The sequence below is a fragment of the Dipodomys merriami genome, unplaced genomic scaffold, assembly GCF_024711535.1.
Source record: "Dipodomys merriami isolate MVZ:Mamm:240054 unplaced genomic scaffold, mDipMer1.0.p SCAF_795, whole genome shotgun sequence".
In the NCBI taxonomy this organism is placed as follows: domain Eukaryota; kingdom Metazoa; phylum Chordata; class Mammalia; order Rodentia; family Heteromyidae; genus Dipodomys; species Dipodomys merriami.
The window spans coordinates 255784-272430 of NW_027206396.1; the positions used below are offsets into that span (position 1 = coordinate 255784).

Sequence of the window (16647 nt, forward strand, 5' to 3'; positions counted from 1 at the left end):
GTTTTTGACTTGACACATTCCCATCTCTGCCCATTCTTCTACCTGATTCCTTTGGAAAGAAGAGCCAGTCATAAATGCCCCTCAGTAGATGAATCGATCAAGAAAATGTGGTATATATACACAATGGAATTCTATGCCTCCATCAGAAAGAAAGACATCGCCCCATTTGTTAGGGAAAGACTTGGAAAAAATTATATTAAGAAGTAAGCCAGCCCCAAAGAAACATAGGTCCCAAGGTTTCCCTTATTTGCAATAACTACTCTATGTCTGGGACAAGCAGAAAAGCTCAGAAAAGATGATGTTAAGCAAAATGAACCCAAAGATAGGGACAAAAGTGGTTTTTTTCTTCCTTGCTAATATTTCTAACGTATTTTATAAGGTACCATATGATTTTTTTTGTTGCTTTGTATGTCCCTCCCCCACGGTCTAACTTCTGTTTTCACTGTATTTGGTGTTGATATAATTTGGGGAGGGAAGGGGAAAAACCAAATTGTTTAAATAGTGATACAGATTGACCCTTTGCAACAATGAGATGTACAAGACTCTATGTCGAAAAACAAACTTTACAATTTACGCTGAGGAGGTGGGAGGGTAGGGATGATAGGGGAAAAACAAAGGAGGAGGCAACAATGCTGGATAAGAAATGTACTCATTACCTTGCTCATGTAACTATAACCCCTTTGTACAGTATTTTCACAATAAAAAAAAACTGTAAAAAAAAAAAAAAAGAAAACTTGCCAGTCTGGCATAGATGTGAAGTGCCTTACATTCTTTCTGACGTCAATGTATACTCAAGAAAAATGCTAATTGTTATCATTAGGAATAAAGTTTATCTTAAATGAGGGGGGGAAAAAAAGTGGTTAATACCTGCAATCTTTCTTACACCAAGACCATGAGTCAGCAGGAAGGACCCTACCTAAGACACCTGAAGCAGACCCTCAGTCTCCTCAGTTCCTCATTAAGCCCATGAGTGCTGGACATCAGCTTCCTTTGCCTCTTTCCCTGTCGCTGAGCATGGGGTTGGGGATGGATAGTGAAGATGGCATCTCGGCCAAGTTCTTGAGTTCTGAAGCCATGCAGTAGCGCATCCGAAGACACTGTGTCCTTAGCAACAACACAGTTTCCCTTAACTCTGGGTTCTCATCCACACAACATTTTATGTTCTCTGCAGGGACAAAAGGTCACTTTCACCCAGAATGTTCAGAGCCCCACATTTATAGGCCTAGTTAAAACACACCCATGCACACCCCCCTATCTTTTAACATAACCCAAGGAAACAATGATAAAATAATCCTCAAAGCAGAGAATGGTACCCTTGAAAGGAGGGAGTGATGGGAGCCTAGGAAAGCAGTTTGCATTTACCTTCTTTAATGAACGCCACCGAAAACGTGTCCCAAGACACGATGCCATGCTCTATGAGCTCTACAAAGGCCATCAATGTGAAGGACAGCATGTCCCCAAAGCTGTAAAACATACGGGGGGGAACACACAGAGTCAATGCTGGGCAGTGGGGAAGTGCACAAGTGAGCCAGCTTTAGGAAGCAGACCCAGACCTCTGGACAAGCAGCTGGGCAGTCAGACCCACTCCACTGGGCAGCATCTGGGCAGAGTCAACAGCTCAAGTGCCAGGCTGGCAACAAACAGGACAGGAAGGGACAGGTGCTTGCCGCCAGCCAGGGATCTGAGAAACACGGAGCAATTCACTTGCCCTCTCTGAGCCTCTGTGCTCTCAGCTAGGAAGTAAATAATGGCTCTTTACGGCAAGTCTTTAGGTAGCACACTCAATAAAGTTGGTAGCATATCAGTATTTAGTAAGGAGCATCTCAGTCAGTGAAAGTTCCTAAATGCTCCCTTTATAAGCCAGAAGAATCAAGAGGGATAATCCAAAATGATTCAATTAGCATAACAGCCCTTAGGTAAGGATTCAGAGCCTCTGTATATAACTTTAACAAAAATGGCATAAGCATGATAAATAAGCATATTCACCTTGATGTTACAATGGCCAGCATCCTGTTCTGAGTTAATGGGTTTCAGGGACTATCTATGATGATTATATTATGATTCCATATACTGGGTTTGCTCATCCCATCATTCATTAGGGGGGTCTGATATGTGGTTTATAGATTCAGAGCAATTAGGGGATGCTATGGTCTGTGTCAATCACAAAGTCCTGCGTGTTCAAGGTGCAGCTCTGGTGAGAGGCAATGGAAACTGTAGAAGGTGGGGCCTAGTAGGAAATCTTTAGGTCACTGGGGGTGCGTCCTTGCATAGGTCTTAGAATCACTCTTTTTATCTTTCTGGCCATGGAGTAAGGGCTTTCAGTCCATCATAATGAGCTGCCTACACAAAGCAACAGGGCCAGCCCATCATAGGCTAACACCTCTAAAATGTGAGCCACAATAAATCACCTCTGGTTGTAAGTTAACCTAGTCATGTACTGACTATAGTGATGGAAAGTTGCCTATGACCAGAGGGTGGGGAGGCAGGGGAGGGATGTTGAGGAGGAAGAAGAGCCATCTTTGTAAAATACCTTCATCAGAGGTTCATCCTAGGTTCTGACAATTTCAAAACCATTCTTAGTCATTTATACATCTCAGAAATTTTCACTCTTATAAATTTTCTTCATCATCATCATCATCATCATCATCATCATCATCATCATCATCATCATCATCATCATCTATAGTAACTCCAAACCATCAAGAATCTCTCTACCAGCAGATAGAATTATAGGATTTCTATACTACATTATACAATAATACAGATTCCTACACTCAGTTACTTTTTGTTGTTGGTGGTGGTGGTCATGGGGCTTGAACTCTGGGCTTGGGCGTTGTCCCTCAGCTCTTCAGCTCAAGGCGAGCCCTCTACCACTTGAGCTACAGCGCCACTTCTGATTTTCTAGTGGTTTATTGGAGATAGGAGTCTCATGGTCTTTCCTGCCCTGGCTGGCTTTGAACTGCAATCCTCAGATCTCAGCCTCCTCAGTAGCTAGAATTACAAGCATGAGCCACTGGCGCCCAGCAGCTACTTTTTTTTAATGAAGCTGGACATTACAATATTTTTGGGGGGGAGGTCCGATCGTGGGGCCTGAATCCTGGGCCTGGCTGGGCACTGCCCCTCAGCACTTCAGCTCAAGGTTAGCACTCTACCACTTGAGCCACAGTGCCACTTCCGGCTTTTTTCTTTTTGCTTATGTGGTGCTAAGAATCGAAACCAGGCCTCAGGCAAGCAAGGCAAGTGCTCTACCACTGAGCCACCTTCCCAGCCTGGTCATTACAATTTTTAATCTAGAGGATCGGACATCCCATTATTGCTATATCACAAAGTCTGCTAACAGATTCAGATTTGGATTTAGGTTTATACTTCTTTTAAAAAATAGCTTCACAGTATTCCTTCCTGCTATTCTTCTACTCAGCCCAGTCTCAAAATAAAATGATTTTTTGAAATTCTGCTCTATTTCAACGGTCTTGATACTGGCAGAAGCCCAGCCAAGGGGAGATGACTCTCAGAGGAGGACCGTGATTCAGAGACCAGAGGGGAGGATACACACTGGACAGACATGGCTATGTGGTGATCTCTGGAGCCACACATAGGGGCCCCCACATCAAGCTCTAAGTGAATTCTCCAACACTACAGTCTCCCCATTCATGAGGATGATGATCGTGGTGGTGAGGACAATAGTGATCTTCATTCAGAGAGAAGAAGACTGGAGAAAAAAAATGAGCTAGCCTAGTCCTGGGATCAGGAACAGTATGTGGCAAGTGCTAAGTTAACAGCCATGTGCCTATTACCTGGGACCGCGGCATAATAGTAGCATTGTGGATGCAGGAAGCTCCTGGTTTTCAAACGTTTTGCCATCAATGTGGAAAAAGTCAAGAGGGAGAAAACATACAAGGGAGAAAAGTACATGGAAAAGCCAGATGGAAAAACCAGATGGAAAAGCAGCCCATGTCTCTGGCTTCCTGCACACAGGCAGTCCCAATCTCACAGGGGCCCTAGGTGGCACCAGAGGCCAGGCCTCAAAGACAAGCTCCCAACAGGAAACTAAAATGACGGAGAGAACAAATAACTAGACAGCAAGGTGGATGACGACTCAAAACAGTAGCAAGAAAGGTTAAATAAAAGTTCCAGGATAATCCACTCTACAAAGGATGAGTTATAAGAGAACAAGTGTTAGAGTGCAAAAATAACAGAAACTGCCTTAGGAAAAATAAGATAATAAATGCAATTAGTAAGACTGGGCAGGAGTCAGTATTACAGTACTATGAAAACATTATTACATAATAATGTATTAGTAGCAATAAATACTTTGTTAACTTATGCACGAAGAGAAAAACAATCACATAATAATGAATAGTTGGCATTTGCTCATATCTGACATAATAGGATTCGAAATGCTACAGGTTCTTCACATACCTGCCACAGACTCCACTCAGACCAAGATCTTTGCCTTGGTGTCAGCGGTTAGAGACAGCAGTTAGAGAACCAGGAGAGAACAGAAAGAAAAGGAATGAGCCCACAACTGGGCTCAAGCTGGTCTTCTGTTTTGTTTTACTGACAGCACTGGGGTTTGAGCTCAGGGCTTTGCACTCCACCATTTGAGCCACATACCTAGCCCTTTATGCTACCGTCATGTTTCAAACAGGGTCTCACATTTATGCCCAGGCTGGCTGGGATGACAAACTTTCTGTTCATGTTTCCCATTGTACCTGGGATGATATCACCATACCCAGGTTTTCATTGGCTAAAAAGGAGTACAGAGAACTTTTTGACCACAGTAGCCACCAAAAATCACAATCCTCCCGATTTCATCCTCTTGAGTAGCTCCGATTACAGACATGAGCTACTGTGCCTGGCTCAAATGCTTCTTGACATTCCCAGTTAGCCACCTGGCCTGGGAATACAAATAAACTTGTGTCCAGATATTAGTCTTCCGTAGCTACTTTAAGAGCAAATGTCTTCCCTCTAATTATCTGAAAGCAAATGTCTCTACTTCTTACCTACCTGCCCAATGAAAGGCTAATCTAAATGGCCAGAAGGAGCCCATCTGAGGACAATCAATCTGCCCTAAAGAAATCCAGTTTGTCTATAGACTCTCCAGGCAGGCTTTAAGGACCTTTGGGGGTGGGATGGAAAGTAGGAAGAACATCATGTGTTTTCCAGATCTCCAAGTGGTGTTAGGGATCAGGATACCCTCTCTATGGCTATCAAGGAAGTGAAACACTGTTTCAGAGATGGCAGGTAAGGCTCTCCATACTTACAGTGGTCCATTTCTGTGAGTGATTAACAAGTGGGAGAAAGGGCATTTCATGTCACTCACCCACTGAGGAGGTCACAGGAAGTGACCTGGTCCACTCAGTAATGTGAGAGATAGACAGACAGACGGGACATATTGACGATAGAAGACAGAGACAGAGAAAGAATTGATCCAAGATAGAAATGATAGAAAATAGATTTGTAGATGATAAAAGAGAGATGTTACATAGATACATAGATGATAGGTATACATAAATGGTAACTAGAATTATATGACCTCCTATAAAATACATACATATGCATATAAGACACAAAATACATTCAATATAAAAATATGTAAAATGTTCATATACTACATAATAAAATGCATAATACACATATGTGTGATAGAACATTATATAATACACTGTATGTAGTTCTCTATATTAAACGTCTATTTCCCTGGAATAAGTTATGTTTTTCCTGAGGAAGAGCTTTTCAGACTTCAACTTCAAACCTTCAGCAACAAGAAAAGGATGGCATGTTCAAATATGGTTACATTTCAAAAGAAAGGCCCTTTGTCAAATAAGGTGGCTGGAAGAGCTGTCCTGGAACCCTCACATCCGGGTATCCATCTCCACTTCCAGAGAGGAGAGATTCAGACTCCCAGGAGAGAAGGCAGAAGCCAGCTTCCGACCTCCACACTCCATCTGTATCGGACACTATGCTTGGAAAGCACTATAAAAGAAAAACAAGCACTTGGCACATTCTGGAACATTTTTATTTACTGGGTTTATTTGTTTTTATTATGTGCTAGGCTAAAGACTTTTACAGTAGTGACTGCCACAAAAGGAAGCGTCTGCAAACTACATACTGGGCCACCGTCTCTGTCACAGCCAGCTGCACACCATGTGTGCTGCAATGACTCAATGAAATGTTTCTCAACTTACTAGGGATCATCTTCCTTCCAGAAAAATCCAGCCAGTCTCAAAACAAGCATCTAAATTTATGCTGCCAACTTTTTCAGAGCAGAGTGCATCCCAATGTTTCTATGGAATGATGTACCCAATACAGACTGGAGAAAAGAAAGGAAAGGCAACTTTTAAAGCTATCCTACAGGCTCATGCCTGTAATCCTAGCTACTCACTAAGCTGAGATATGAGGATCACGGTTCAAAGCCAGCCCTGGCAGACAAATCTATGAGACTTTTATCTCCAATTAACAAATAAAAAGCCAGAAATGAAGGTGTGCCTCAAGCGGTGAAGTACTAGCTATGAGCAAGGAAGCTAAGCAACAGCATAAGGTCCTAAGTTCAAACTCAAGTAGCAACATAAAAGAAGGAGGAAGAGCACATGGAAGAGGAGAATTATCAGGAGTGGAATCAGCACACAAGTGATCTAGAACAAATATTTTTCAATCTATGCATCAGTCTCAAATACTTTTTAGATGTAGTGCTTTTCCTTCTTTCTGAGTCACTGATAAAAACCAAAGCCTTCAATCTCTGAACATCACATAAGCCACAAAAGAAGAAAGCTCGGCTTAAAGTCATATACAAAACTCTACCCAGAAGTGCTATAGGGGAAGGGAAGAGGGAGGAAAGCCTGTGTAATCATTTAGTGGTAACCAACAATAAATACTCTCTGCCACGAGGGAAAAAAACAAACAAACAAGGAAGTAGATTCATTAAAAAAAAACTGTTTTAAAAACATCGAACAAAAAGGAAAAAAGTAACTTACTCAAAATATGTAGATGCATAGTTATAAAGTAAGCCAGAGGACAGGTTTTAATTATGCAGACAGGAAAAAAGGAAGTATTAAGATTATAACATAATTTAATCATATATTCTTACCAAGGCTTCATAATCTTCTGCAATTTCTGGTATTGGCTGAAAATTTAAAAACAACCATGAGGAGCATGTTTAAAGGCAGTAATAGTCAATTCATACAAACATGTATCTGGAAGAAAACTCAGGATTAGAACCAGGAGGGCCAAACTGCTCCTCAGCCACTCAGTGCATTTCAATACATCATTCAAAGGGATAAATGGGCATTAAATCATGATAGGAAGCAACAAAAACACAAGGAACAAACTAATTACTTACACCAGCCATCACATTTACTTACAAGTAGCTCTATTTGAACCAATCTGGGTTCATGGTTGATGAGGAGAAACCCCCATGGGTAATAAGAAGTCCAAAGGAACAGGACTTAAAACAATGACTGAGTAGCTTTCTCTTGTAATATGCCAGCTGACTGTCTTGGTCTTGTAAGAGAAGGCCCTGCAGTTTGCTAAAATACCTGTTGTACTTATGTGCCACAAATAGGACATAGTGGAAGAGAAATAATCTGAACCCACAGGTACTAGTGAAAGTCTAGCCAAAGATATAATATGGGTCCAGTTATGAGAAAATGATACAAACCAGTAGGAAGATGTGTATGTTTCAATGGCAAAACTGCAGTATCTGTAACATACCATCCTGGGTCATCAGATTCTAGTCCCACTGTCTTTGAGCCGTTTTACAATGTATAGGTAGGTAGATGGCAGTCAGGCAGGCAAGCAGGCAGAAGATGGAAGGGAGGAAGGGAGGAAGGGAGGAAGGGAGGAAGGAAGGAAGTCAGAGAGGAAGGGAGGGAGGGAGGGAAATAAAAGAATGGATGGTGGATGGATGAACAGATGGATGGGCAAATAAATGATGGATAGACAATGGAAAAAAGGAAAGGAAGGAAAGGAAGGAAAGAAAGGAAAGGAAGGAAAGGAAGGAAGGAAGGAAGGAAGGAAGGAAGGAAGCAAGGAAGGAAGGAAAGAAGGAAGGAAGGAAGGAAGGAAGGAAGGAAGGAAGGAAGGAAGGGTAGAAGGAAGGAAGGAAGGAAGGAAGGAAGGAAGGAAGGAAGGAAGGAAGGAAGGGAGGAAGGAAGGAATCAATCCCTGGCTCTATCCATCCCCTCTGAAAGTGATTTAATTGGCTTCTGCCTGATGATAGAAAACCAGTTTGGCCTCCAATTGCAATTCACCTCCATCTTCTTTCCTCCATATATAACTTATAGTCTTTTGATTTTTTTCTTGAAACTATTATAACTTCTGCCTAGTTCTCTCATTTCAAATAGCTAAATTCTTTTAACACATGTTCATATGTGTATCTGTATTTTCTCTGGAAATAATCTTTAACAAATTATCTTTTAATAAACCCACTTGAAAGATATTCTACTTGCCCGGCACCAATGGCTCATGCCTGTAATCCTAGATACTCAGGAGGCTGAGATATGAGGAATATGGGCCAAAGCCACTCAGAAATGGCACTGTGGCTAAAGTGGAAAAGAGCTAGCCTTGAACAAAAGATTAAATAAAGTTCAAGGATAGCATCCAGGCCCTGAGTTCAAACCCCACAATTGTCACCAAATAGACAGACAGACAAACAGATAGACAGACAGACCAACAGACAGACAGGCAGGCATGCAGGCAGACAGACAGACAGACAGACAGACAGACAGATAGACAGACAAATAATCTACTAAACTGCTAACTTAGGGTCTTAAAAAAATGTCCAAGTCATCCAAGAAAGAAACAACTATGAAAGAGTTTCAGACTGGGAGACTGAACTATTGGGGGGAGTTAGACCATAAGATGCACCCAGGACAACTTGTACAACTTGAGTGGGGACTAGAGGCATGCCTCAAGTGGTAGAACACCATCCTGTGAGTGAAAACTTGAGTGGAATCTGCAGGTGAAAGACACCTTGAGGTTCCCCACTCTGTTCCTGTGAATTTTCCTTAGGTGTGGAAACGGAAGTTTCTACACATAATATCAAGCCAGGATTACAAAGATATGCTCTGGCTTGAGACCAGAGCATCCATGGGGTCCTATGTGTTCATGTCCTCTGGAGACCAGTGCAGACAGCAAACCACCTGACTGTGGGCAGGCAAGCCTAGGGAAAGAACGCTGAAACCAACACCCTCTCTAGTCATGCCCCACTCCTACCTCTTTCCAAGCCCCTACTACGGCAGTTTAATCTTGAGGGTGATTAGTGCTCAGTTAATAGCTGGGATTTTTCCTAGTGGTAGGGAAACCTTTGGCCAGTTCCAACCAAGATGAAGCCACCTCACAGCAGATCCTTGTGCATCCTTAGCCTCACCTTTGCCCAACAAACTCCTATGCAGGGCTTCTTGCACATGCTCTGCATCTTATACATGTGCTTAAAACTATGGGATGACAGCTGTGTGCATGCGCAGATCCCATCGACCAGTGTGGTGAGTCACTGTTGCTCATTTCCCTAAGATCAGCCCACTGTACATACAGAGAACTCCCGACACTCTCCAAATCCTGGAAAGCTAAGCACATGTTTCCTCTTAAAGGAGCACAGAATACAAGCCTGCTTGCTATTTCCCTCAATGCTGTGTTTTCTGTATTACATTCTTCCTTGCTCTGCAACTTTTACTTATGTGTGTTTGTGTGCACCGCACACATGTGGGCATGTCCATGCAACATGTGCCATTCAATTCTTTGTTTTAGACACCAAGAATCACTCCGGGATTTTCACCTCTCCCCCTCCCCCAATAACATGTTTTCCCACATTCCCAAACCCTACATCCTTGCTGTGACTTCAGAAAAAGTTCTGTTGTGGCATGTGTTCCCTCTTCCTCTTTCTGTCTCTTTCCAAGTACAGTTTATGTTTTTAAGAAAACAAAGAAATGTGAGCAGAAAATCTGCAGCTGGTAGAAAGGCTAAGGTTTCCCAGAGGTCAAAAATGTCTTGCTCCAGCCTGAGGAATGAATGTCACTGTTCCTCTTTCAACAGCAAAGGTTAGCCAGGGAGGGGTTGCCCTATAAAGGGATTTTCTGGGGACTTAGACAAAGCCTGCCTAGGCTGGCCTCTTGGGCCTCTGTGATGGAAATTCCTGGCTGGGCCCCCGAGAGGCAGAGAGGGGCAACTCCAATCAGGACTACCCCATGCTTTACCCCTAGCATACTAGCACCCCAGCAGAGGGAGCTAGAAAGATGCTGCAACCTCACAGCTAGGGCAGAACACAGGACCACAGAAGCATCTTCTGGCTCAGTCTGGGGTTTGCTGGCGCTGGTCATGGCCTCTTTAAGAAATGCAACACCTGCCGGGTGAGTCAGGCTTTGCTGCTAAATAGTAGACAGAGCCACTTAACCCATCCTGGACCTCCCAGAACAGATGCATCCTCTGAGAAACAGTGATTTCCATGAACACTGACAGTGGCTCGCAAAAAAGTGCCAACCAAAGCCAAGCCTACTGTCACACACATCTTGGGGTTCTCTCCCCCTCTCCATTCCCCCCACCCCCCATCCCTCCTGCCTGTGCCAGGCCTAACTCAAGGTCAGAGATAAAATTTGGTACTCAAAGAATATACACTTGGCTCCAATCCCATTCTCAAAGGTAAGGGCCAAGACACCAGGGCACACCAAAGTTCAATGCATGGGAATGAAGGTAGTTTTCACACATACCTGGTGTGAAAGACAACTGGAATAATAAAAGTTTAATCTGAGACTCTTTTTAAAAATCAGTATCAATAGAAATAAGCACTAATATATACTGTCTTGTATCCTTTATATGTGTGTGGATGTGATGTGTGTGTGTGTGTGTGTGTGTGCGTGTGTGTGTGCGTGTGTGTGTGTGTGTCCAAGGACTTAAACTCAGGGCCTGTAGCATCCCTGAGCTTTTGTGCCCAGGGCTAGTTTTCTACCACTTGAGTCTCAGCTCCACTTCCAACTTTTTGATGGTAAACTGGAGATAAGAGTCTTACAGACTTTCCTGCCCAGGAAGGCTTTGCACTATGATCCTCAGATCCCAGCCTCCTGAGTTAGTAAGATTACAGGCATGTGCCACTCGCACCTGTCTAGCTTAATGTTTTTTGGTTTGTTTTTTAAGTTTTAAAATGTATATCCTTCTGAGTAAGCAATCCATTTTTCAAAATAATTCTATGAGTCACTAGCTTTTAGTTAAAGCAGATTAGAGGGTTGGGAATGTGGCTCAGTGGTACAGTGCTTGCCTAGCATTCATGAAGCCCTGGGCTCAATTCCTCTGTACCACATACACAGAAAAGGCTGGAAGTGGTAATGTGGCTTAAGTGGTAGAGTATTAGCCTTGAGCAAAAGAAGTTCAGGGACAGTGCCCAAGCCCCATGACTAACAACGACAACAAAAAAGATAGTTATAGTGCTGAAAAGGCAGATTAGAAAAACTTTCAAAAAATAACAATATAAAATGTCCTATAATAAGGTCATGGCTAATTACAGTGTCTATATCCTTCCAATTATTATATTGTGAATCCCTTGTATGTCAGTAAAGCTGTAAAGATACATGGCTGTGATCATAAACAAGTGTAGTCATACACAGCTGTAAACCATCCACAGGTAATAAAAACAATGGTAGGAATATTTAATCAGATAGAACTTTTGGTAGGTACAAAAAAAGCAAGTTATAAAGAGAATGAATATTACAATTCGACTTTTGTACATCTTGTGTACATTTAAAGTCGTATAAAATTGGGTGCTCATCACTATAATCCTAGCTACTCAAGAGGCTGATAGTTGATGATCTCTGTTCCAAGTGGAGGTGTGACTTCAGTAACTAGAAAATGTTAGCCTTAGCCAAAAAGAAAAATAAAATCCAAGCAAGAGCACAAGGCCCTGAGTTTAAGCCCCATTATCAGTACAAAATTAAAATAAAATAGAAACACACACACACACACACACACACACACACACACACACACACACACACACACACACACACACACACACACACACACGACCTTACAGGTGGCTGTGGGGAGCAGGGAGCACAGATGACAAAGAATTCCTCTGTTTGATGCTTCCTGTCTGTTTTCCTGAAGGAACGATGGTTCCTTTAAAAGGACTGTGAGCTCTTGCCAATCTGGCTGCGGGGCTGAATCATTTTCCAGTGGTGTCATTTCCTGACACAGAGCCAACTGGAAAGGGAACTAAGTGACTGCCCTTTGTTCTAGGAGACTTCTTTGCTCTGGGTCCCAGGGAAGATAGACTGACTATTCAACAGTAGAAGGATTCAGAGGAAGCAGCCCAATTGTCTGTGTGTGGGAGCTCAGAAACCCACAGTGCTGTGCATAAAGCCACACAAGAGCAGAGAGAGTCCCTACCTTGACACTTGGGAGTTGCAGGGCCCCCGTTTTCCCATTCAAATCAAATCAGATCAGATCAATTCCTTCTGAAACATCTTTGTATGATCATCTTTGTTTCCTCCTCAGCATCCCTAATTGTGCTGAGGTTGGAGCAATGGCCTTCCCCAGAACTCTCCTTGCTTTTCAAACCTCAGTGTCAATCAGAAACTAGGAATGGTGGGGTGCCCATAATCCTAGCTACTCAGGAGGCTGAGATCTAATGATCATGGTCCAAAACCAGCCTGGACAGGAAATTCTCTGAGACCTCTCATCTCCAATTAACCACCAAAAAGCTGGTAGTGAAGGTGTGGCTCAAGAGGTAGAGCATTACCACTTGGCAAAAAAGCTCCAGGACAGAGTCTAGACCCCAATTTCTAGCCTCAATATCAGAAGAAAAAAATAATAATGCAACTAGCACATACCACAGGGATGCACATTTTCCAATTACTCCATCATTGCTCTATGCATTGTGGCCTCTCTGGGTAACTGTACAAAGATATGGAAACACACAGCCTTGAGTGAAGACAAGTAGGCAGGCAAGCAATCACTCAGTCTCATTATTACTAAAGGGAGGAAATCCAAACTCTGTTTTCTCTGTGGTTCTGAAAACTTTTCCACAGACTGGGCAGCAGAGGGATTCTCTGCCTTCCCACATGGAAATCTGCATGCCCAGGACCAGGAGTCCTCACTAAAGACCTCTCCAAATCCAAGAGTGATTTAGAATCTCTGGTGTCTGTTCCAAAGGATTCTTGGCAATTAATTAAAGTCTTGCTATTTAATTTAACTGAAAAGCCAGGTTGCCTTATAAGAAAAAATATGTTTCATTCTGGCTCTTTTTTTGTCTTTACATCTGAGCAAAAGTTCTGATAAATCGCTTTGGATCAAATGAGCCATCTCTGAGGACTGCAAAAGACAGGAAAGGGAACCTGAGGCTCAGCTCCTCCTTCCCCCATCTCCAAAGCAGCTTGGCTTTGAACTTACATAAAACAGTGAAGGAAGAACTGAAGGAGACCCAGAGGTAAGACAATCCTTCCCAGGAACCCGGGATGATGGGAAAATCTAAGAGAACAATGAAAACAGTAACACTTCCAAAGATCTGGCCTTGTGTCTGTCTGCCTGACCCTGCAAAACAGGACTGCATGCAGCCACTTGCAATACTAACTGTGTGCTCATGAAAGCAAAAGGCCGTAAAGGGTCAAGAGGTCAGAGGGCGTGGGGCCTATGGGTTGGTGAGGTCAATGGGGACTGGGCATCGCTGAGTGGGGGGGTGGGGGAGGGCCTGTGATGTCACGTGACCTCACTTCCTTGGTGACCAACAGCCACAGAACTCAGAACCCCAGTTGCCCTCGACTGAGGAGACGGCATCTTCTTGCCTTCTCTTGCACAGAGGGAAAGGCGACTATGTTTAGCTGCTGTTGTCCATGGCTTAGAGGCCGTGGGAGACACCCTGAACGTGGCCACCACCCCGAACGTGGCCACGAGGCTCCTCGTGCTCAGAGCGCTCCGCAGCGCCTGAGACAGTGGGCCAGATCACACGCCACGCCAACAAGAGTATTTGGCAGGCGGCGTTCACGCGTATCACACAGCCCACGGGATGTGTCGGGCCCTGAACGCCCCATGGCCCACGTACGGGCCGATCGTCACGGACCAGGCCTGGGCTCTGTCGGGCTACCCATGACCGCGGCACCGCTGCTCAGTCCTGGAGAGGTTCGGCGAGGCCAGCCCACCACTGTGAGTACCCTGAGCCCAGAGGATGCCCTGCCCCGTGGAGACCACATGGCTGTCCCATGGGCCGGGCCAGACAGTTGGGGCCACAGCTCTGATAGCCTCAATTCCACGGATGAACCACTGCCTCCACTCAGTCCGGGGGAGGTTCACCGCTCATGGGCTGGTCCAGACTATCAGGGCCACAGCTCTGACAGCTTCTCTTCCACCAAGGCGCCGCTTCCTCTGCTCAGCCCCGGGGAGGTTCGCCACAGCCAGCCTGCGACTAACACCGTGAGTGCCCTGATCAACTCCAAGTCCTTCCTCTTCTGCCCAGGCCCGGGTGTGACTGTGCTCAGGCCTGGGCAGCAGTGGGCCTCCATGGGGTCTGCACAGGGATGACTGATAACGCACAGGGGCCTGTCAGAACCAGAGCCCTCTCTCTTGGCACCTTGCCACGGGTGTCTAGGAGGGAAACATTCCTGAGCTGTCCCCACCCTCCTCTCATTTGCCCCGCTCCTGCCAGTGCCTAAGAGCCATCAACCCTGCAAGATCATGGGGCTCACTGCTGTCCAGGGAGGGCCGGGTCCCTAAGACTTCCACCCAGCCACAAACAGCCCCAACAGCGGCCACACACCACGTCCCTCCCTCCCTCCCATCCTCACCTTCACGCTTCTTGCTGACCCTGTGGCCTCCCCTGTCTTTGCAGGCCTCCTCACGGGACCTAGGCCAGGACAACACCCGCTGGACCAACGTCACGTACACCCGGACCATCAGGCGCAGGCGTTGGTCAGTCACCCGGGTGAGTGTGGATGTGTGTCCGTTCCTCCAAGGACATCTAGCCCACACATCACACTCACACTGGGCCGCGCTTGGACAAAGTCATGCAGGGCTGTCTCTGCCAGCCCCACAAAGCAATAGCTCCCACTGCAGACCCTGTACTGCCTTGGCAGGGACAAACCACTGCCAAACAGTCCATCACCCAGTGTAATCCAGCTCCATGCCCCCTAGCCACACTTGCCAACCACTCTAACACTCACCACACGAGAAAGCGGCTGGCTGCCCACATGTGCACCTAGGCAGCTCTTGGGCTTTGGCTGCATTGCCACATGTCCCCTCCTGCCTACTCCTGGGCTCACCCACCACCTCTCAGCCCTTGTGCCAGGGACCTAACAGCTTCTGCACCGTCGGTAGGCTTTCCCTGCCCATCATCATGTGGGAGGCTTGCTTCGAGCAACTTAAAGGACACACATACTATTGCAGGCTCCCAGTGTCCTGTGTGTGTGTGTGTGTGTGTGTGTGTGTATTCGAGTTAGCCTGTGTGTATGGGAGCAGGAGTGCATGTGTGTGCTGGTGTGCAGGTATATGTATGTGTTAGAGAGAGAAAGAGACACAGACAGAGACAGAGAGACAGAGGGAGGGACAGGGACAGGGACAGAGAAAAAACCCATGCCCGCTTTTCCCATGCCCTCCTAAGGCAGTGGGGTTTGTTCTGAGCTCCAGCTCTCCCCCAAGCCTCCAGCGGGGTTCTCCCGTCTTTTTCGAAAATCCAAGCAATTCTGTATCTCCCTAGACTGAAAACGGGCTGCTGGTCCTGAGCCTGGAGGAAACTTCTTGGAGCTGGCAAATGAGGATTACTTCTTCCCAGGGGGTTGTGGACCCAACACCTGGGCTTCTGCAGAGCCGCGGCTCCTTGGCCCCCATGGAAGCACTGTGCCCCAGGCTAGAGGCTGTGAGTGTGACCAGGTGAGCATCATCCTGCAAGGCTCTGGCTGCCATGGGCAAGCCACAGCTCAGCGAGACTCTTTCCTGGGCAGGCGGGAGGGTGGGTGTGTAGCAAGCACTGGAGGACCTTCACTGTGCTGTGGCCCCTTTGCCTTTTCCTCAGGTGCTCGGTGGCTGGCTGGGTGCTGCTGAGCCTTAGCCCCAGGCCAGATGGATGCCAATGTGGGCTGCAAATGCCCATCGGGAGCTCTCCCAGAGAATGGTCTCTGATGCAGCTGCTGCCATTGATCAGCCCTGACCAGCCAAAGCCGGTGAGTCCCGGACTGGGCCCCTCATCCTTCCTCCTTTGGGGGCAGGCAGACAGTCTACACAGACCCAGAACCCTCTCTCTAGGAGGCAATTCTGGCCACACCATCACCTCTCCTCCTGCAAGCCCTGGGACACACTGGCACACTCACTGGCCAGGCATCAGCCCTGCCGGTCCATGGGGCCCGCTGCTGTCCAGGAAGTGCCTAGTCCCTAAAGCTTCCATAAACAGCCATAAACAGCCCCAACATTGGCCATACACCATGTCCCTCTCTCCCTCCCACTTTCACCTTCATGCTTCTTGCTGGCTTCTTGCTGGCCATCCCTGTCTTTGCAGACCTGCATACAGGACATGATTCAGGACAACCGCAGCTGGACCTCCATCACATACAGCATCACTGTCAGGCCCTGGCTTTGTCAATCATGTGGATGAGTGTTGATGCGTGTTGGTTCCTCCAAGGACATCCAACCCACACAACACACTCACACTGGGCTGGGCTTGGACAGAGTCATGTGTCA

At 45.9% G+C, this 16647-nt stretch overlaps 1 protein-coding gene across 1 annotated transcript in view; it reads right to left on the reverse strand.

Annotated features, from left to right (window-relative positions):
* Window positions 1-16647, reverse strand: part of LOC138818921 (uncharacterized) — a 240775-nt gene that overhangs the window by 74056 nt on the left and 150072 nt on the right. Inside the window, exon 5 of the mRNA XM_070010035.1 lies at window positions 7088-7123. Coding sequence (XP_069866136.1) covers window positions 7088-7123 — 36 coding nt within the window. The remainder of the gene's footprint in view (window positions 1-7087; window positions 7124-16647) is intronic.